The following is a 13,871-nucleotide window of genomic DNA, read 5'->3' on the forward strand; positions in this document are numbered from 1 at the left end:
GATGTCCACGCGATGTTGTAGAGGCGTGTCAGCCATGACAGCCCTACAACATCCAGAGCCTTTAGGAACTCTGGGCGGATCTCATCTACCACCGGGGCCTTGCCACCGAGGAGCTTACCAACCACCTCAGTGACTTCAACCCCAGAGATTGAAGAGCCCACCTCAGAGTCCCCAGACTCTGCTTCCTCAAAGGAAGGCGTGTCGGCAGGTCAAACTTGTGGATTTTAGTCGAGGTCCTTTATCCACCATCCGCACAATCGTTCATTGAAATCTCTTGTCAATTTTTCTTTTCCATCCACGTCTATGGAGATTAGCCACAGTGCCATTACTTATTGATAACACTGCACACGGTAAACACAGGTCTTTGGAGATAAACTTATAGCCTTGAGATTGCACATGGTTCCTCACAATTTTACTTCTCAAGTCCTCAGGCGTTTCTTTGGTCTTCTTTCTCTTCTCTATGCTCAATGTGGTACACACAAGGACACAGGACAGAGGTTGAGTCAACTTTAGTCCCTTTTAACTAGCTGCAAGTGTGATTTAATTATTGCCACCACCTGTTATGTGTCACAGGTAAGTAACAGGTGCTGTTAATTACACAAATTAGAGAAGCATCACATGATTTTTCAAAAGGTGCCAATACTTTTGTCCGGCCCATTTTTGGAGCTTTGTGTAAATTGATAACGATTTAACTTTTTTTCCCCCCAATTCTCTTTTTTTTTTTTTTTTTTTCATTGCAAGTAAAATAAATGGAGATATTACTACCAAAGCATTTGTAATTGCAATCATTTTCTGGGAGAAATTGAGCATTATCTGACAGAATTGCAGGGGTGCCAATACTTTTGGCCAGCACTGTATACAAACAGTAAATTTGTAACTTTAGACGTTGTTGGGAAATTCAGTCTGACGCCGTAACTCATCTCTGAGAGTGAGTGTGTATTTCTGAATGCACCCTATATATAATATGTCAGCAACCCCAACTACGACTTGTGGCAATATGATATGTTTACCATTGTGGTTATAAATTTGCTGTGGCAGGAACTGAGGTTATCTCGTCTGAGTCTCTAATTGAAGGTGTCACAGTAGAGTCTCGTCCTCATATTTCCCAGCCTTCTTGCTCCGACGGGAGCAAATATAGCAACAGGCACCACAGGGGAGAATCAGTGATATGCCACCATGTTTATTTTGGCATCACCCAACATAGAGTGGAAGGAATTCTCCTCCTTTTGATCAGCAATTATGCTCTGCGGGGTCTCACTGAGGAAATCTCGAGAGGGAGTTTGTCTTGGATTCTGTCTTGTTTTGCATGAATGTGTTTACACGTTCAGATTTTCTTTTTATGCCACCCGTGTAGCTTCAAGTCAACATCTTTTATTATAGACAACGTTGTGAAACAAGGTCGAAGTACGCCTCACTTTAATGACGTTTGGTGAGCGTGCATTCAACGTGAAATTCTAATTTATTGTCCTCATTTGAAGAGAAATGTGTAGGTTTGATTGCGTCGTGTCATGTTCAGAACAGTGTTTGGAATTGATTTTTATAACTCCTGTTATTTGGAATGAGTTCACTAACTCCCTGGCTTTCACTGATAGCGATAGACGATAAATCCATTTTGAGATCACTCACTGCTAAAGTAAACTAACATAAAGCTAAAGTATTTTTCAGGAGTGACAAATGGATTGGTTCCACAAAAAATCCTTTCACATTACACAGTACTGAAAACTAGATGTGGAAAGAAGCATGTCCAACTTTGACTTTGATGCAAATATGTTTTGCTTGAGTGACACTTTCAGCTGTACAGCAAAAATAAGACTCAACTCAATCAATATACGCATTTGTAATGAATACGATTGCTGGCTTTTATACAAAACATTCCGTCCTGTAGCTACTACAAGCACATTCTGGCTTGTTTGCCCTTCCAGACTGTAATTCGCACAAAATGTCATACAGTCGGCAGCTTGTCTGAAGGCAACTGACTGAGTCCATCCCGGTGGAATTGTGAGTATAAAAGAAAGCGGCCTTCCATCTGCACAGGCAGGCCAGAGAGGCAGTCGGGGGCAGAAGGAACTAGGTGAGTGGAATTGGATCTGAAAGGAGGGGTTAACCGTGTGAATGCATTCATCACGCCCGCACAGTCACAACACTGTTTGCGAGCAATCAAAATAAATAGAAGCGTGCGGAACGAAAAGAGACGAGATGCTAAAAAGGCTTAATTTCCGTGTTTGGGACCAATTCCTGTTTTAATATATTCTCTTTTGCTTATATGAATTGCCACAAAAGCTATTTAAACTTTCGGCTGTTTCCCTGATGCCTAATCTCTCCTAATTATGCATCGATATACGATTATAGTGATGCAGTGATTGCATATCGATCTGTGGACATACAGAAAAAAAGACTTGCGATGTAATGACCAGCAATTATGATGGAATGGTCTCAGAGAAGGTTATTGCAGTTAATAAACTGCCAATCGGGGTGCTTGTGCATTGTAAAAAAAACAAAAAAAACAAAAACATCTTCCTTTAAGTTATGCTTACTTCAGATTTTAAGTACACTCAACTTTCAATTTAAATTCTTCAGTTTTCTTAGGAAAATTGTTATTTTGAGTGCAGTGATCCCTCGCTACTTCGCGCTTCAAACAAATGAATAAACAATAAATAAATAAATACAGATGAGCTGTCCCGATCCAATCACGTAGTCTCCCTCTCCTTCCTGCTGCTTTTCTGGCAGTGCACTGGAGTTGCTTATTAAAGTTAACGATGATTGACAGATGTTAAGGTTTGATCTTGCCAGAGACGCTTGGAAGCCGAAACTTCAAAGCGCCGCATGCGTCAATAATCGTTTAGCTTGTTAAACAGTTGCTCTGGCAACTCACTGTGTGTGAGTGAGCGGTTTGACTTTAACATTTAATAAAGACAAGCATTTTTCTCCTTTATTCTTGTTTAAAAATAATTCGGTGGGACAGTAACATGTTTAAAACTTATAATTATTAAATTTGAAGTGCTTAAAAACAATTTATTAAAATATAAATGGCAGAAAACACTTAGGTGACTTGAAGTTCCACTCTTAGACCCCCAATTTCACCAAGTTTAAAAATTGTCCTATATGCATGTGTGATACATCATTGGAAAGGCTAAAATCTCAATTTTCCCGGGAAAGAAGCATTTAAAGCATTAAAAAAAAATTTTTTTTTTTAAACCCCTGAACCCCAACTCAAGGTGAGAGCACGAGAGAGCATTCTTCACCGTCGCGGGCACTCCGGTGAGATCCAGATGTCACACCCCCGTACCGGTGCCCTATTTTCGGCTTAGACTCGAGTCTCGAGCAAAGTCCGATGGCTTGATCGAACCCTGGTGGCCATTATTCTTGCTTCATGCTTTAATGCTATTGGCGTAGTCACCTGCCACTCAAACATGCCGGAAGTAGCGTTGCAGTTGCATCTTTGTGTCGAAATGATTCAATCGAAAAAAAGTGCCTTCAAAACTTTTTCCACTTCAAAAAAAAAAGTGCGTCCAAAACTTTTTCCACTTTAAAAAAAAAAAAAAAGAGTTTAAAACTTTTTGCTTTTCAAAAAAGTGACACTTCTATTAAAAAAAAAAAAAATTCAAATAAGAAAATATTTTCAAAAGAAAAATTATTTTTGCAAGTGATTTTTTTCTTTGATTAAAAATAGTTATTTTGATTGAAACAACTTTTATTGGGATTGAATGATTTAGACACAAATGTCCTACCCATAATATGGCTTAAACACAAAAAGGATTGATTCATTCAAAGCAAACAGTTTCAATGAAAAATTAAGTGTTCAAATGCGAATTTCAGAGTCTCAAATAATTTTTCACATTCAAAAATTTTGTTCTACGATTGAATTTTTTAAATTTTTGATTGAAGTGATTTTTCTTTTAAATATATATTTTTTTGTTTGAAGCAACTTATTTTTTGATTGAACAATAAAGACACAAATGTCCTAGCCAAAATGTGGTCCAAACGCAAAACCACATTACGTCAATCAAAAAAGTTGTTTCAATTAAAAAAAAAAAAAAAAAACTTGACTTAAAAAAAAAAAAAAATTCTAAGAAAAAAAGGTTCCAAATACATTTTTTTGAGTTTCAAATTTATTTTTGCATTCAAACACATTGTTTTTTGTTTGAAGTGACTTTTGCTTTGATTGAAAATAAATATTTTAATTAAAGCAACTTTTTTTTTTTTATTGAAGCAACTTTTTGTTGTTGTTGTTGATTGAATAGTAAAGACACAAATCTACCTCCATAGATAAACTGCTCCAGCTTGGAAAGCTCCATGGAATAAATAAATGATACATATCGGTGGAAACTGATTATGCTAGACACAGGCACTTTATTATGCATGTGGTTAACATTTGTATATGTAAATCTGGCTTTGATAGATTGATGAGATGCGTGTGTGACAGACTGGCAGTGTTGTTGTTGTTTTTTAACATGGGGGTTTTGACATTTGCCATCATATTTTCAGGATCAAAGTACCGATCCGCCACGTTCCAGTCCTGAACCTTTTACTGGAATGGCGTTCCGGCTAGGCATGTGCCGGTGGTCTGATGGTATGATAACCTTAAGCCAAAATATCAAAGTTTCACGGTATCACGGTATTGCAATTACAGCTCTAAAATGTGTTACTTTGAGATATCTGGGTTAGCAAATTGGAACATAAGTATGATGTTAAGTTAAAATATTTAAATACATATATATATTAGGGCTTTCAAAATTATCGCCTTAATGGGCGTTAATTAATTTTTAAAATCAATCACGTTAAAATATTTGACGCAATTAACGCAGATGCGCCGCTCAGACAGATTTAAATGACAGTACAGTCAAAAGCTCACTTGTTGTGTTTTATGGAGTTTTGCCGCCCTCTGCTGGCGCTTGGGTGCGACTGATTTTATAGGTTTCAGCACCCATGAGCATTGTGTAAGTAATTATTGACATCAACAATGGCGGGCTACTAGTTTATTTTTTGATTGAAAATTTTACAAATTTTATTAAAACGAAAACATTAAGAGGGGTTTTAATATAAAATTTCTATAACTTGTACTAACATTTTTCTTTTAAGAACTATAAGTCTTTCTATCCATGGATCGCTTTAACAGAATGTTAATAATGTTAATGCCATCTTGTTGATTTATTGTTATAATAAAAAAAAAATACAGTCCTTATGCACCGTATGTTGAATGTATATATCCATCTGTGTCTTATCTTTACCATTCCAACAATAATTTACAGAAAAATATGGCATATTTTATAGATGGTTTGAATTGCGATTAATTGCGATTAATTACGATTAATTAATTTTTAAGCTGTAATTAACTCGATTAAAAATTTTAATCGTTTGACAGCCCTAATATATATTCTAAATAAATTTGAAATAAATGCAATAAATGAGCCTAAACCCCCATCCACAGCTCAACATTATTACCGTCAGAACAAAAATAATTGAATTATTTTCCATAAAAAGCACGTATGTATGACTCGTATCATGTTTACATTACACACACACTCTCTCTTTCTCAACACAGACAGTTATCAGACAGAAAAAAAAAAACACATTTTACCACCGCTAGACACACTAAACACACTGGAGTTAACTATTGTAGCTGGGAAACATTCATGACAGTGTTTACTAACCTTTAATTTTGTATAAATGCAAAATTATTTTGGAGGTATTGCCTCCTTGGCAGCCACCCTCCGCAAACATGTTTTACGTGTCGGTTGACCCACCTCCTCTACGCCGCAGCCGTCTGAAAGTTTTCTGAAGCCGAAGTATTCCCATACCAGCAATTTTGTTTTTTTTGATGGGGGAAAAAGTTCAGGAGTTTCACCTCCTCCAGTCATCGAGTAGCACAGCTGACTCACTGACACTGTGCAACAGCTGGTGGGGGAGGGTTGAGCTTTACAGCTGCAAGCGAGGGATTTCTCCATGCATTTTTGGGACATAAAAAAAATAGCTAATACCTTAGGGATGGTATCACAGAAAATGTTTGCGGTTTTGAAACCTTGATGTTTTCATACCACGGTATACCTTGAAACCGGTTATCGGCACATGTCTTTCACCCCAGGTTACAACCCACCCAAGAAACATAACACGTTTAAATGCAGGCAAAAACCTTTCAAAATCTGGTGTTTGAGTGTTCTCAATGTTTGGCGAAATGTGGAAATGATGCGATTGCCGGAGTCTCGTCCGCCACTTTGTCTCCAGTCGGGTTTTTTTTTCTTATTATTTGCGGAAACAGTATCTTGTACCATAATTGTACCTCACAGTAGCTTATTTTTTAGTTTATTTTATTAATATGACTGTTCTGCCCTTTGGCGAAATGTGTATTTGATTATAACGTTGATTTTTTGTTGTTGTTGTTGTTGTTGTTGTTTTTGTGATGCATGCTTTTATTTTGGCGCTTGAAGCATAGAGCAGGTAGTACTTCCGCAAGCGAATAAGATTGCATGTACACACAAGGAACGTATTTGTGTACACAAAGAAGAGCACACACGCACACACGAGGAATCGCTCATTTTCTCCCACGAAGAAATCACGCAGCCGAGTGAGAGAAAGGGGGGGGGGGGGATAACAGCTTAGCTCACTGTCTAGCTAGGATTTGGCTCCAATGTCTTGGCGAGGACAGTACAATGATGCGTAATAGATGTTTTTAGATAGTTATTTTGAGATTTAGGGGGGTATTTAGGGGTACTTAAAGGGTTAATTCCGATTTCCGAGGAAATTCGGGCTACTTCGCCAGCGTAGGAACGGAACTCGTTCGTAACCCGGGTACTACCTGTTTGCGTAAGATTGTTATGCATCTATTGCTGTAAAAAACAAACTCCCCCAAAAAGGTATTGTCAATAACTTGATTAATCATGGCAGCTCTACTTTCCAGTTGCACTGTGACACCCCTGGACGTCTATCGTCATCACTGACCGCCAATGAGTTATAAAAATGGGGCGCATTGCTCATGTTAATTAAAAGCAGCTTGCACAAAATGCCATTTCATCACAGCTGCTGCCTTTCGTTTGGGTTCCTCCTCTCTCTCTTCTAAATGATAGAAGCCCTGCCCTGCAGCAGCCCCACTAAAGGCTCCGCACGGGCGTGGATGCGAGCGCGTGGATTAACTGAGCCAATTAGCTCAGCGCAGAGATCCAGAGTGATGAGCGCAGCCACGCTTCTTTTTACCCCCATCTTTCTGTGCGTCCAGTGCTGTGAATCAGCATTAAAGCTGCTGAAGCAACACGACAGTCGAGCCAATTGCTTTCTGCTCACAGCGGCCAGGTTTTCTGGCTCAAGTCTCTTGACCTCAATACAGCATGACTGCCTTTCTCTGGGGCTTTGCACTTTTCATGCTACCAAAAAAAGTTGACTTTTTGAGGGTTTAAGAACTGTACGGTGGGTTTGCTTGCAAGTGCAAGAAACAATATGAAGTAGATTTACCCTTCAAGGACATCTATGAAGAAGCAGTGTGAAAAGATGAATGCAATCTTTCTTTTTTTTCTTTTTTTTTATCAGTTCCTAGGTGTCAAAAATTGAACCATGAAAAACCATCCTGTTTCACCTTTTTGGTCTGAGATGTGTTATGTTAACAATTAATTGTTTAAAGACATTGTTTACTCAAATGATGGTCCAAATCCTTTTCTTTGATCCTCTTTACAGAAAGTTGTCATTTCTGTAGTCCACGTATCATAGACTTCATAAGGATATTGACAGGTCAGATTCGACCTTCAGTGCGCCACACCTTCTAGTTGGGGGCCATACCATAATCCGCTACAGTTATTCACTGTTGGTCGCAGCGATACAATGCTGGATTTATATTGAAAAAGTATGAAAACTGTACCGCATACAGATAGGAAGGATTGTCTCAGGAGTGATTTGTTCAAGGATTCGAGGTAATTGCTATGTTTTTTCGTACCATGCTTGCATTTTGAATCGTTGTGAAAAAAAAATCACCGGGAGATATTAGCCGCTACAGCATTGGCATTATTTACGTAAAATAAATGCTACCTGCATGTTTGTTTTTTTTTGTTTTTTTTTTTGCTTTTAACCAAGAATCAAGGCTCTTTTACGTCCATATCTATAAAGAATTCAGGGTTTTAAGCATTTATTCACAAGAATTTACCACTGAAAAAGCTTTTTGTTTACATATGGCGGCTGCTAATTTCCTTACTGACTAGCCTCATAGTTCGCAATATTTACGTAAAATAAATGCGACCTGCAATTTTTTTTTTTTTTTTTTTGCTTTTAACCAAAAATCAAGACTCTCTTACGTCCATATCTATAAAGAATTTAGGCATTTAAGCATTTATTCACAAGAATTTTCACCAGAAAATCTCTGTTTACATATGGCGGCCGCAACATTAACTGACAGACCAGCATCGTACTTCGACATATTTACGTAAAATAAAATAAATGCTAACTGCAGTTTTTTTTTTTTTGTGCTTTTAACCAAGAATCGAGACTTTTTTACGTACATATCTATAAAGAATTCAGGGATTTAAGCATTTATTCACAACAATTTTCAATGAAAAAAGGCTCTCCGTCTGTGATTCCACTCGGTCAGCTTTGACTGCCACGCCAACAATGCAGGCCCCTATTAATCTGCCCCGCACACCGTGTCCTGCCAATATCATTATGAAGTCGATGCCTCAGTGTTGTCGTCGTCGTCGTCTTCTCCCGCTTATCCGAATCCGGGTCACGGGGGCAGCAGCCTCAGCAAAGAGGCCCAGACAGCCCTCTCCCCAGCCACGTCCACCAGCTCATCTGGGAAAATCCCAAGGCATTCCCAGGCCAGCCGAGAGATATAATCCCTCCAGCGTGTCCTGGGTCGGCCCCGGGGTCTCCTCCCAGTTGGACATGCCTGAAACACCTCCCGAGGGAGGCGTCCGGGGGCATCCTAACCAGATGTCCAAACCACCTCAATTGGCTCCTCTCGACCTGAAGGAGCAGAGGCTCTACTCCGAGTCCCTCCCGGATGACCGACCTCCTCACCCTATCTCGAAGGCTGAGCCCGGCCACTCTCCGAAGGAAACTCAATTCAGCCGCTTGTATCCGCGATCTTGTTCTTTCGGTCATTACCCAAAGTTCATGGCCATAGGTGAGGGTAGGAACGTAGATTGACCGGTAAATCGAGAGCTTCGCCTTCCGGCTCAGCTCCCTCTTCACCACGACAGACTGGTTAAGCGCCCGCAACACTGCTGACGCTGCCCCAATTCGCCTGTCAATCTCACGTTCCGACCTACCCTCACTCGTGAACAAGATCCCAAGATACTTAAACTCCTCCACCTGGGGCAGGAACTCACCCCCGACCTGGAGCGAGCAATCCACCCTTTTCCGGCTGAGAACCATGGCCTCAGACTTGGAGGTGCTGATTCTCATCCCAGCTGCTTCACACTCGGCTGCGAACTGTTCCAGCGAGAGCTGGAGGTCGCTGTTTGATGGAGCCAGCAGGACCACATCAGCCGCAAAAAGCAGAGACGAGATCCTCCCACCACCAAACTCGACCCCCTCCACCACTCGGCTGCGCCTAGAAATTCTGTCCATGAAAGTCACGAACAGAACCGGTGACAAAGGGTAGCCCTGGCGGAGTCCAACCCTCACCGGGAACAAGTCCGACTTATTGCCGGCCACACGGACCAGACTCATACTCCTGTGGTAGAGGGACTGGAGGGATCATCCACCCCATACTCCCGGAGTAGCCCCCACAGGGTGCCCCTGGGGACACGGTCATAAGCCTTCTCCAAATCCACAAAACACATGTGGACTGAATTGGCGAACTCCCATGCCCCCTCAAGCACCCTCGCGAGGGTAAAGAGCTGGTCCGTGGTTCCACAGCCAGGACGAAAACCACATTGTTCCTCCTCGATCTGAGGTTCATCTATCGACCAGACCCTCCTTTCCAGTACCCTGGCGGAGACTTTCCCTGGGAGGCTGAGGAGTGTGATCCCCCGATAGTTGGAACACACCTTCTGGTCGCCTTTCTTAAAGATAGGGACCACCACCCCGGTTTGCCATTCCAAAGGCACTGCCCCCGATGACCACGCAATGTTGCACAGGCGCATCAACCAAGACAGCCCTGCAACATCCAAAGCTTTGAGATACCCAGGGCGGACTTCATCAATCCCTGGAGCTCCGCCACCGTGTAGTAATTTTACTACATCGGCGAATTCTGTCCCAGTGATTGACCCGGCCAACCCCAGGTCCCTCGGCTCTGTTCCCTCCATGGAATGCGTGTTAGTGGGATTAAGGAGGTCCTCAAAGTATTCTGTGTACTCAATTGAAGTTAGTAGCTCCCCGCCCCCACTGTATACAGTGTGGGCAAGATGCCGCCTTCCCCCCCTGAGGCGTCGGATGGTTTGCCAGAACCTTTTTGGAGCCGATCGATAGTCTTCCTCCATAGCCTCACCGACCTCCTCCCACGTCCGAGTTTTTGCCTCGGCAACTGCCAAAGCTGCACTCCGCTTGGCCCGCCGGTACCAGTCAGCTGTCTCAGGAGACCCACAGGCCAACCATGCCCTGTATGCCTCCTTCTTCAGCTTAATGGCCCCCCTCACCTCCGGTGTCCACCATCTGGTTCGAGGGTTACCACCACGACTGGTCCCAGTCTCAGTGTAATTAATCAAATTATTCTTTTTGTCAACAATGATAATGTTGGTTACGTACTATTCATCGTCATTCTATTCATTTTCTCAGCCCATATTTTTTGGTTCCGATGCACATTTCCAGCGACAATGGAAAGCCCAGAGTAATACTAGAGTGAAAACATGATTTATACACTATATGAATCGATTAGTTGACCAATCGCAGAAATATACGTAAGTGGTATTGCTGTGGTACCTCGACATACGATCACATAGACATACGATCCTTTCGACATCCGATGTAAAATTTGACTCGTCATTTGTCTCGACATATGACGACATGCTCGAAATACGACAATTTATGACAGCGTCGCAATTTCATTGTTTTCCCGACAGACGAACACGCGGCGGATTTTCTGGGGAGGGAAATCAACATAGGTCCCAAGAAGGTTAGTGCAGGTGGAGAAAAAAGGAAAAAGGTTACGTATACCATTGAAATTAAGAAGGAAATGATAGAAAAATATGAGTGTGGTGTGAGGGAACAGGCTCGACAATATGGCTGGTCTCCCCCGCCCTCCGTTCGACAGTCTCTATAAGTTAAGGTGACAATAAAAACGCATTTTTGTTTCCGATTTATTATTATTATTACTATTACCGTGTTAGCCCGAATATAAGACAGTGTTTTTTGCATTGAAATAGCACTGAAAAAGAGGGGGTCGTCTTATATTCGCGGTCTAGACATTATACCCATTCACGATGCTAGATGGCGCCAGATCATTGAAGTGATATTCTGTCATGACAGATCTCAGCTAATCTTTTTAGTTTAACCAGTTTGCATTATTTTATTGCAATGTTTTTCCTTATTCAGATTTGTTTCAAGACTACAGTTACAGTTAGACTTCACTTTGAGGGTTAATGCAGTTATTGCAATTTTGTTGTTTCATCACAATAGATTGGTTTATTGACATTTCAAAAACCAGAAGCCATTCATTTACGAATGTGATTGCACTTTAGTTTACATATTTACATATTTAAATGTTCAGATATTAAGATTTGAATGAGGCAAAATGACATGTTTTTTCTCTCAAATATATTGTTTTAATCATTTGTTTCGGATGTACTGTAATTATTTTCTGTATAAAAATTAATTTGGTGTTCAAAAAGTCTTTTTTCAAACTTGAGTCTTGAAAAAGAGGGGGTTGTCTTATAATCAGGGTCGTCTTATATTCAGGCCAATACGGTATTATTGTAAATTGGGCAAGGAAGTCACCAGCTTCGTCAGGTTTTTAATCATTTATTTCAAAACTTGTGCAACACAACACGGCTACCGTCCGCTGTAGCCAACACCCAACACCCAACACCAACATGACAAAGATTAAAAACTCCCCCCCCCCCTTTACTGCACCCCTCTCTCTCTCTCTCTCTCTCTGTCTCGCTCGCTCTCTCTCTCTCGCACTCTCTTTCGTCAGTCACACGAAGTGTTCAGGAACAGCATGGAAAACACAACCTCCACCTTAGAACCCGACCGATTTCTTACATGTTTATTATTAAAGTATACCTGCTTTATGTTCTACAAACGCACTTTTCTGATGTAAAATGTGTTGATCATTCCAACAAAACCAGACACATGGGTCGAAATTTAAACATTTTCGGCTGTGCGAGATAAGAGTAATTTGAGTAAAATCAAGATAATGAAATTTGAAAAATGAAGAAGGGTGTGGAGGAGACACATTCTGGCTATAAAATCTATCCAGCTCAATCACACGCACATCACGTTCATATTTTTCTATGATTTATTTCTTCATTTCAATGGTAAGCATCAACTTCTTCCTTTTTTACCACTTCTACCGCTTTCACTAACCTACCCATGATGATTTCTCTCACAAAAAAATCCAATATGCTGCCGTATTGCGGGAAAACAATGATCGTTGTATCTCGATCCTTTCGTCATATGTTGAGACGGATGCCAGACAAGACAAATTACAAGTCAAATTTTACGTCGTATGTCGAAATAATCGTATGTCAAGCATCTGTATTGCATTCATCAGTGTGAAATCTGCGCAACTTTAGGGTATGTTTTTATTCTTATTTTTTAGCTTTTTCCCCCTGCAAGCGTCTTTTTATTATGCTGTTTTCATAATCAGAATCGTCATCTACCGCTTAGTCCTGGGTTGGGTCGCGGGGGCAGCAGCTCCAACAGGGAAGCACAGACTTCCCTCTCGCCAGCCACTTCAATTAGTTCCCCCGGCGGAATCCCAAGACGTTTCCAGGCCAGCCTAGAGACATAGTCTCTCCAGCGTGTCCTGAGTTGTGCCCGGAACACCTCCCCAGGGAGGCGTCCTGGAGGCATCTGAACCAGATGCCTGAGCCACCTCAACTGGCTCCTCTCAATGCAGAGGAGTAGCTGCTTGACGCTGAGTCCCTCCCGAATGCCCATGCTTCTCACCTTATCTCTAAGGGAGAGCCCGGACACTAGGGGTGTGACAAAATATTGAAATGGTGATGTATCGTGATACTTTTTATCCCAAAAGGTTATCGATATGCTCCTGCCAAGAATTGAGATATTGTTTTAAAAAGGTGACAATGTCCAAAAGAAAAATGAACGAACAAGTTGCTACCAAAATGTTCCACCATAATAGTGTCTCGGTTAGCTCTTAGGCTGCATTGACGGCGCCTGAAGCCCAATTCATTTAGACTGGGAACGTTCGTTCATTCGAAACCGGAGCATTCAAAGTCATTCTGTCCGATTTTCAGGGCATTCACCAGGCATGAAAATCGCTCACCTTTCGGCGAAATTCGCCGTTTTGAAGTAAAAAAGGGTGACCTATGTGAATTGTGTAGATCTGAGGAGAAAATTTTTAAGGGGAGGAGGGTCGTAATTCCATCTAACTAACAACATGCTTTATTGAAGTTGCTAAGCCTGTCGCGATATGCAAGGAGTCCATTTGTCGCAAGGTAAATAAAAATGAAGACGATAATTTTCACGACTGCGTTTTATCCCCGCATGCATGCGTGCGGGCATGCATACGTTCATGTGTGCGTGTAGATGACATATGAGACTCCAGTTCATTTCACAGATGTTTATTGGTAATCAACACAGTTCAGACATACAAAATAAGGAAACACATGTATATTAAACACTGTAAACGTTAGCATTGCTACATTGAGACTAATGAGGGAATAAAAGACAACCTACTTTAGCCTGCTATAAAACATTGGCAGTTAGGGTTTTTCTCTCCAAAACCTAAACTTGCGGTTAAAAGGTGACATATCAAACATTAAAAATTG

At 41.1% G+C, this 13,871-nt stretch overlaps 1 protein-coding gene across 5 annotated transcripts in view; it reads left to right on the plus strand.

Moving 5' to 3' along the window:
* Positions 1-13,871, plus strand: part of prkcab (protein kinase C, alpha, b) — a 256,689-nt gene that overhangs the window by 36,057 nt on the left and 206,761 nt on the right. Inside the window, exon 1 of one of the 5 annotated variants that reach the window (XM_057817541.1) lies at positions 4,243-4,570. The exons of the other annotated variants lie outside the window; for them this stretch is intronic. Coding sequence (XP_057673524.1) covers positions 4,534-4,570 — 37 coding nt within the window. The 5' untranslated portion in view covers positions 4,243-4,533. Of the gene's footprint in view, positions 1-4,242; positions 4,571-13,871 lie in introns of those variants that run through there. 5 annotated transcript variants of the gene reach the window in all.

Source organism: Corythoichthys intestinalis, chromosome 16 (genome assembly GCF_030265065.1).
Source record: "Corythoichthys intestinalis isolate RoL2023-P3 chromosome 16, ASM3026506v1, whole genome shotgun sequence".
NCBI lineage: Eukaryota > Metazoa > Chordata > Actinopteri > Syngnathiformes > Syngnathidae > Corythoichthys > Corythoichthys intestinalis.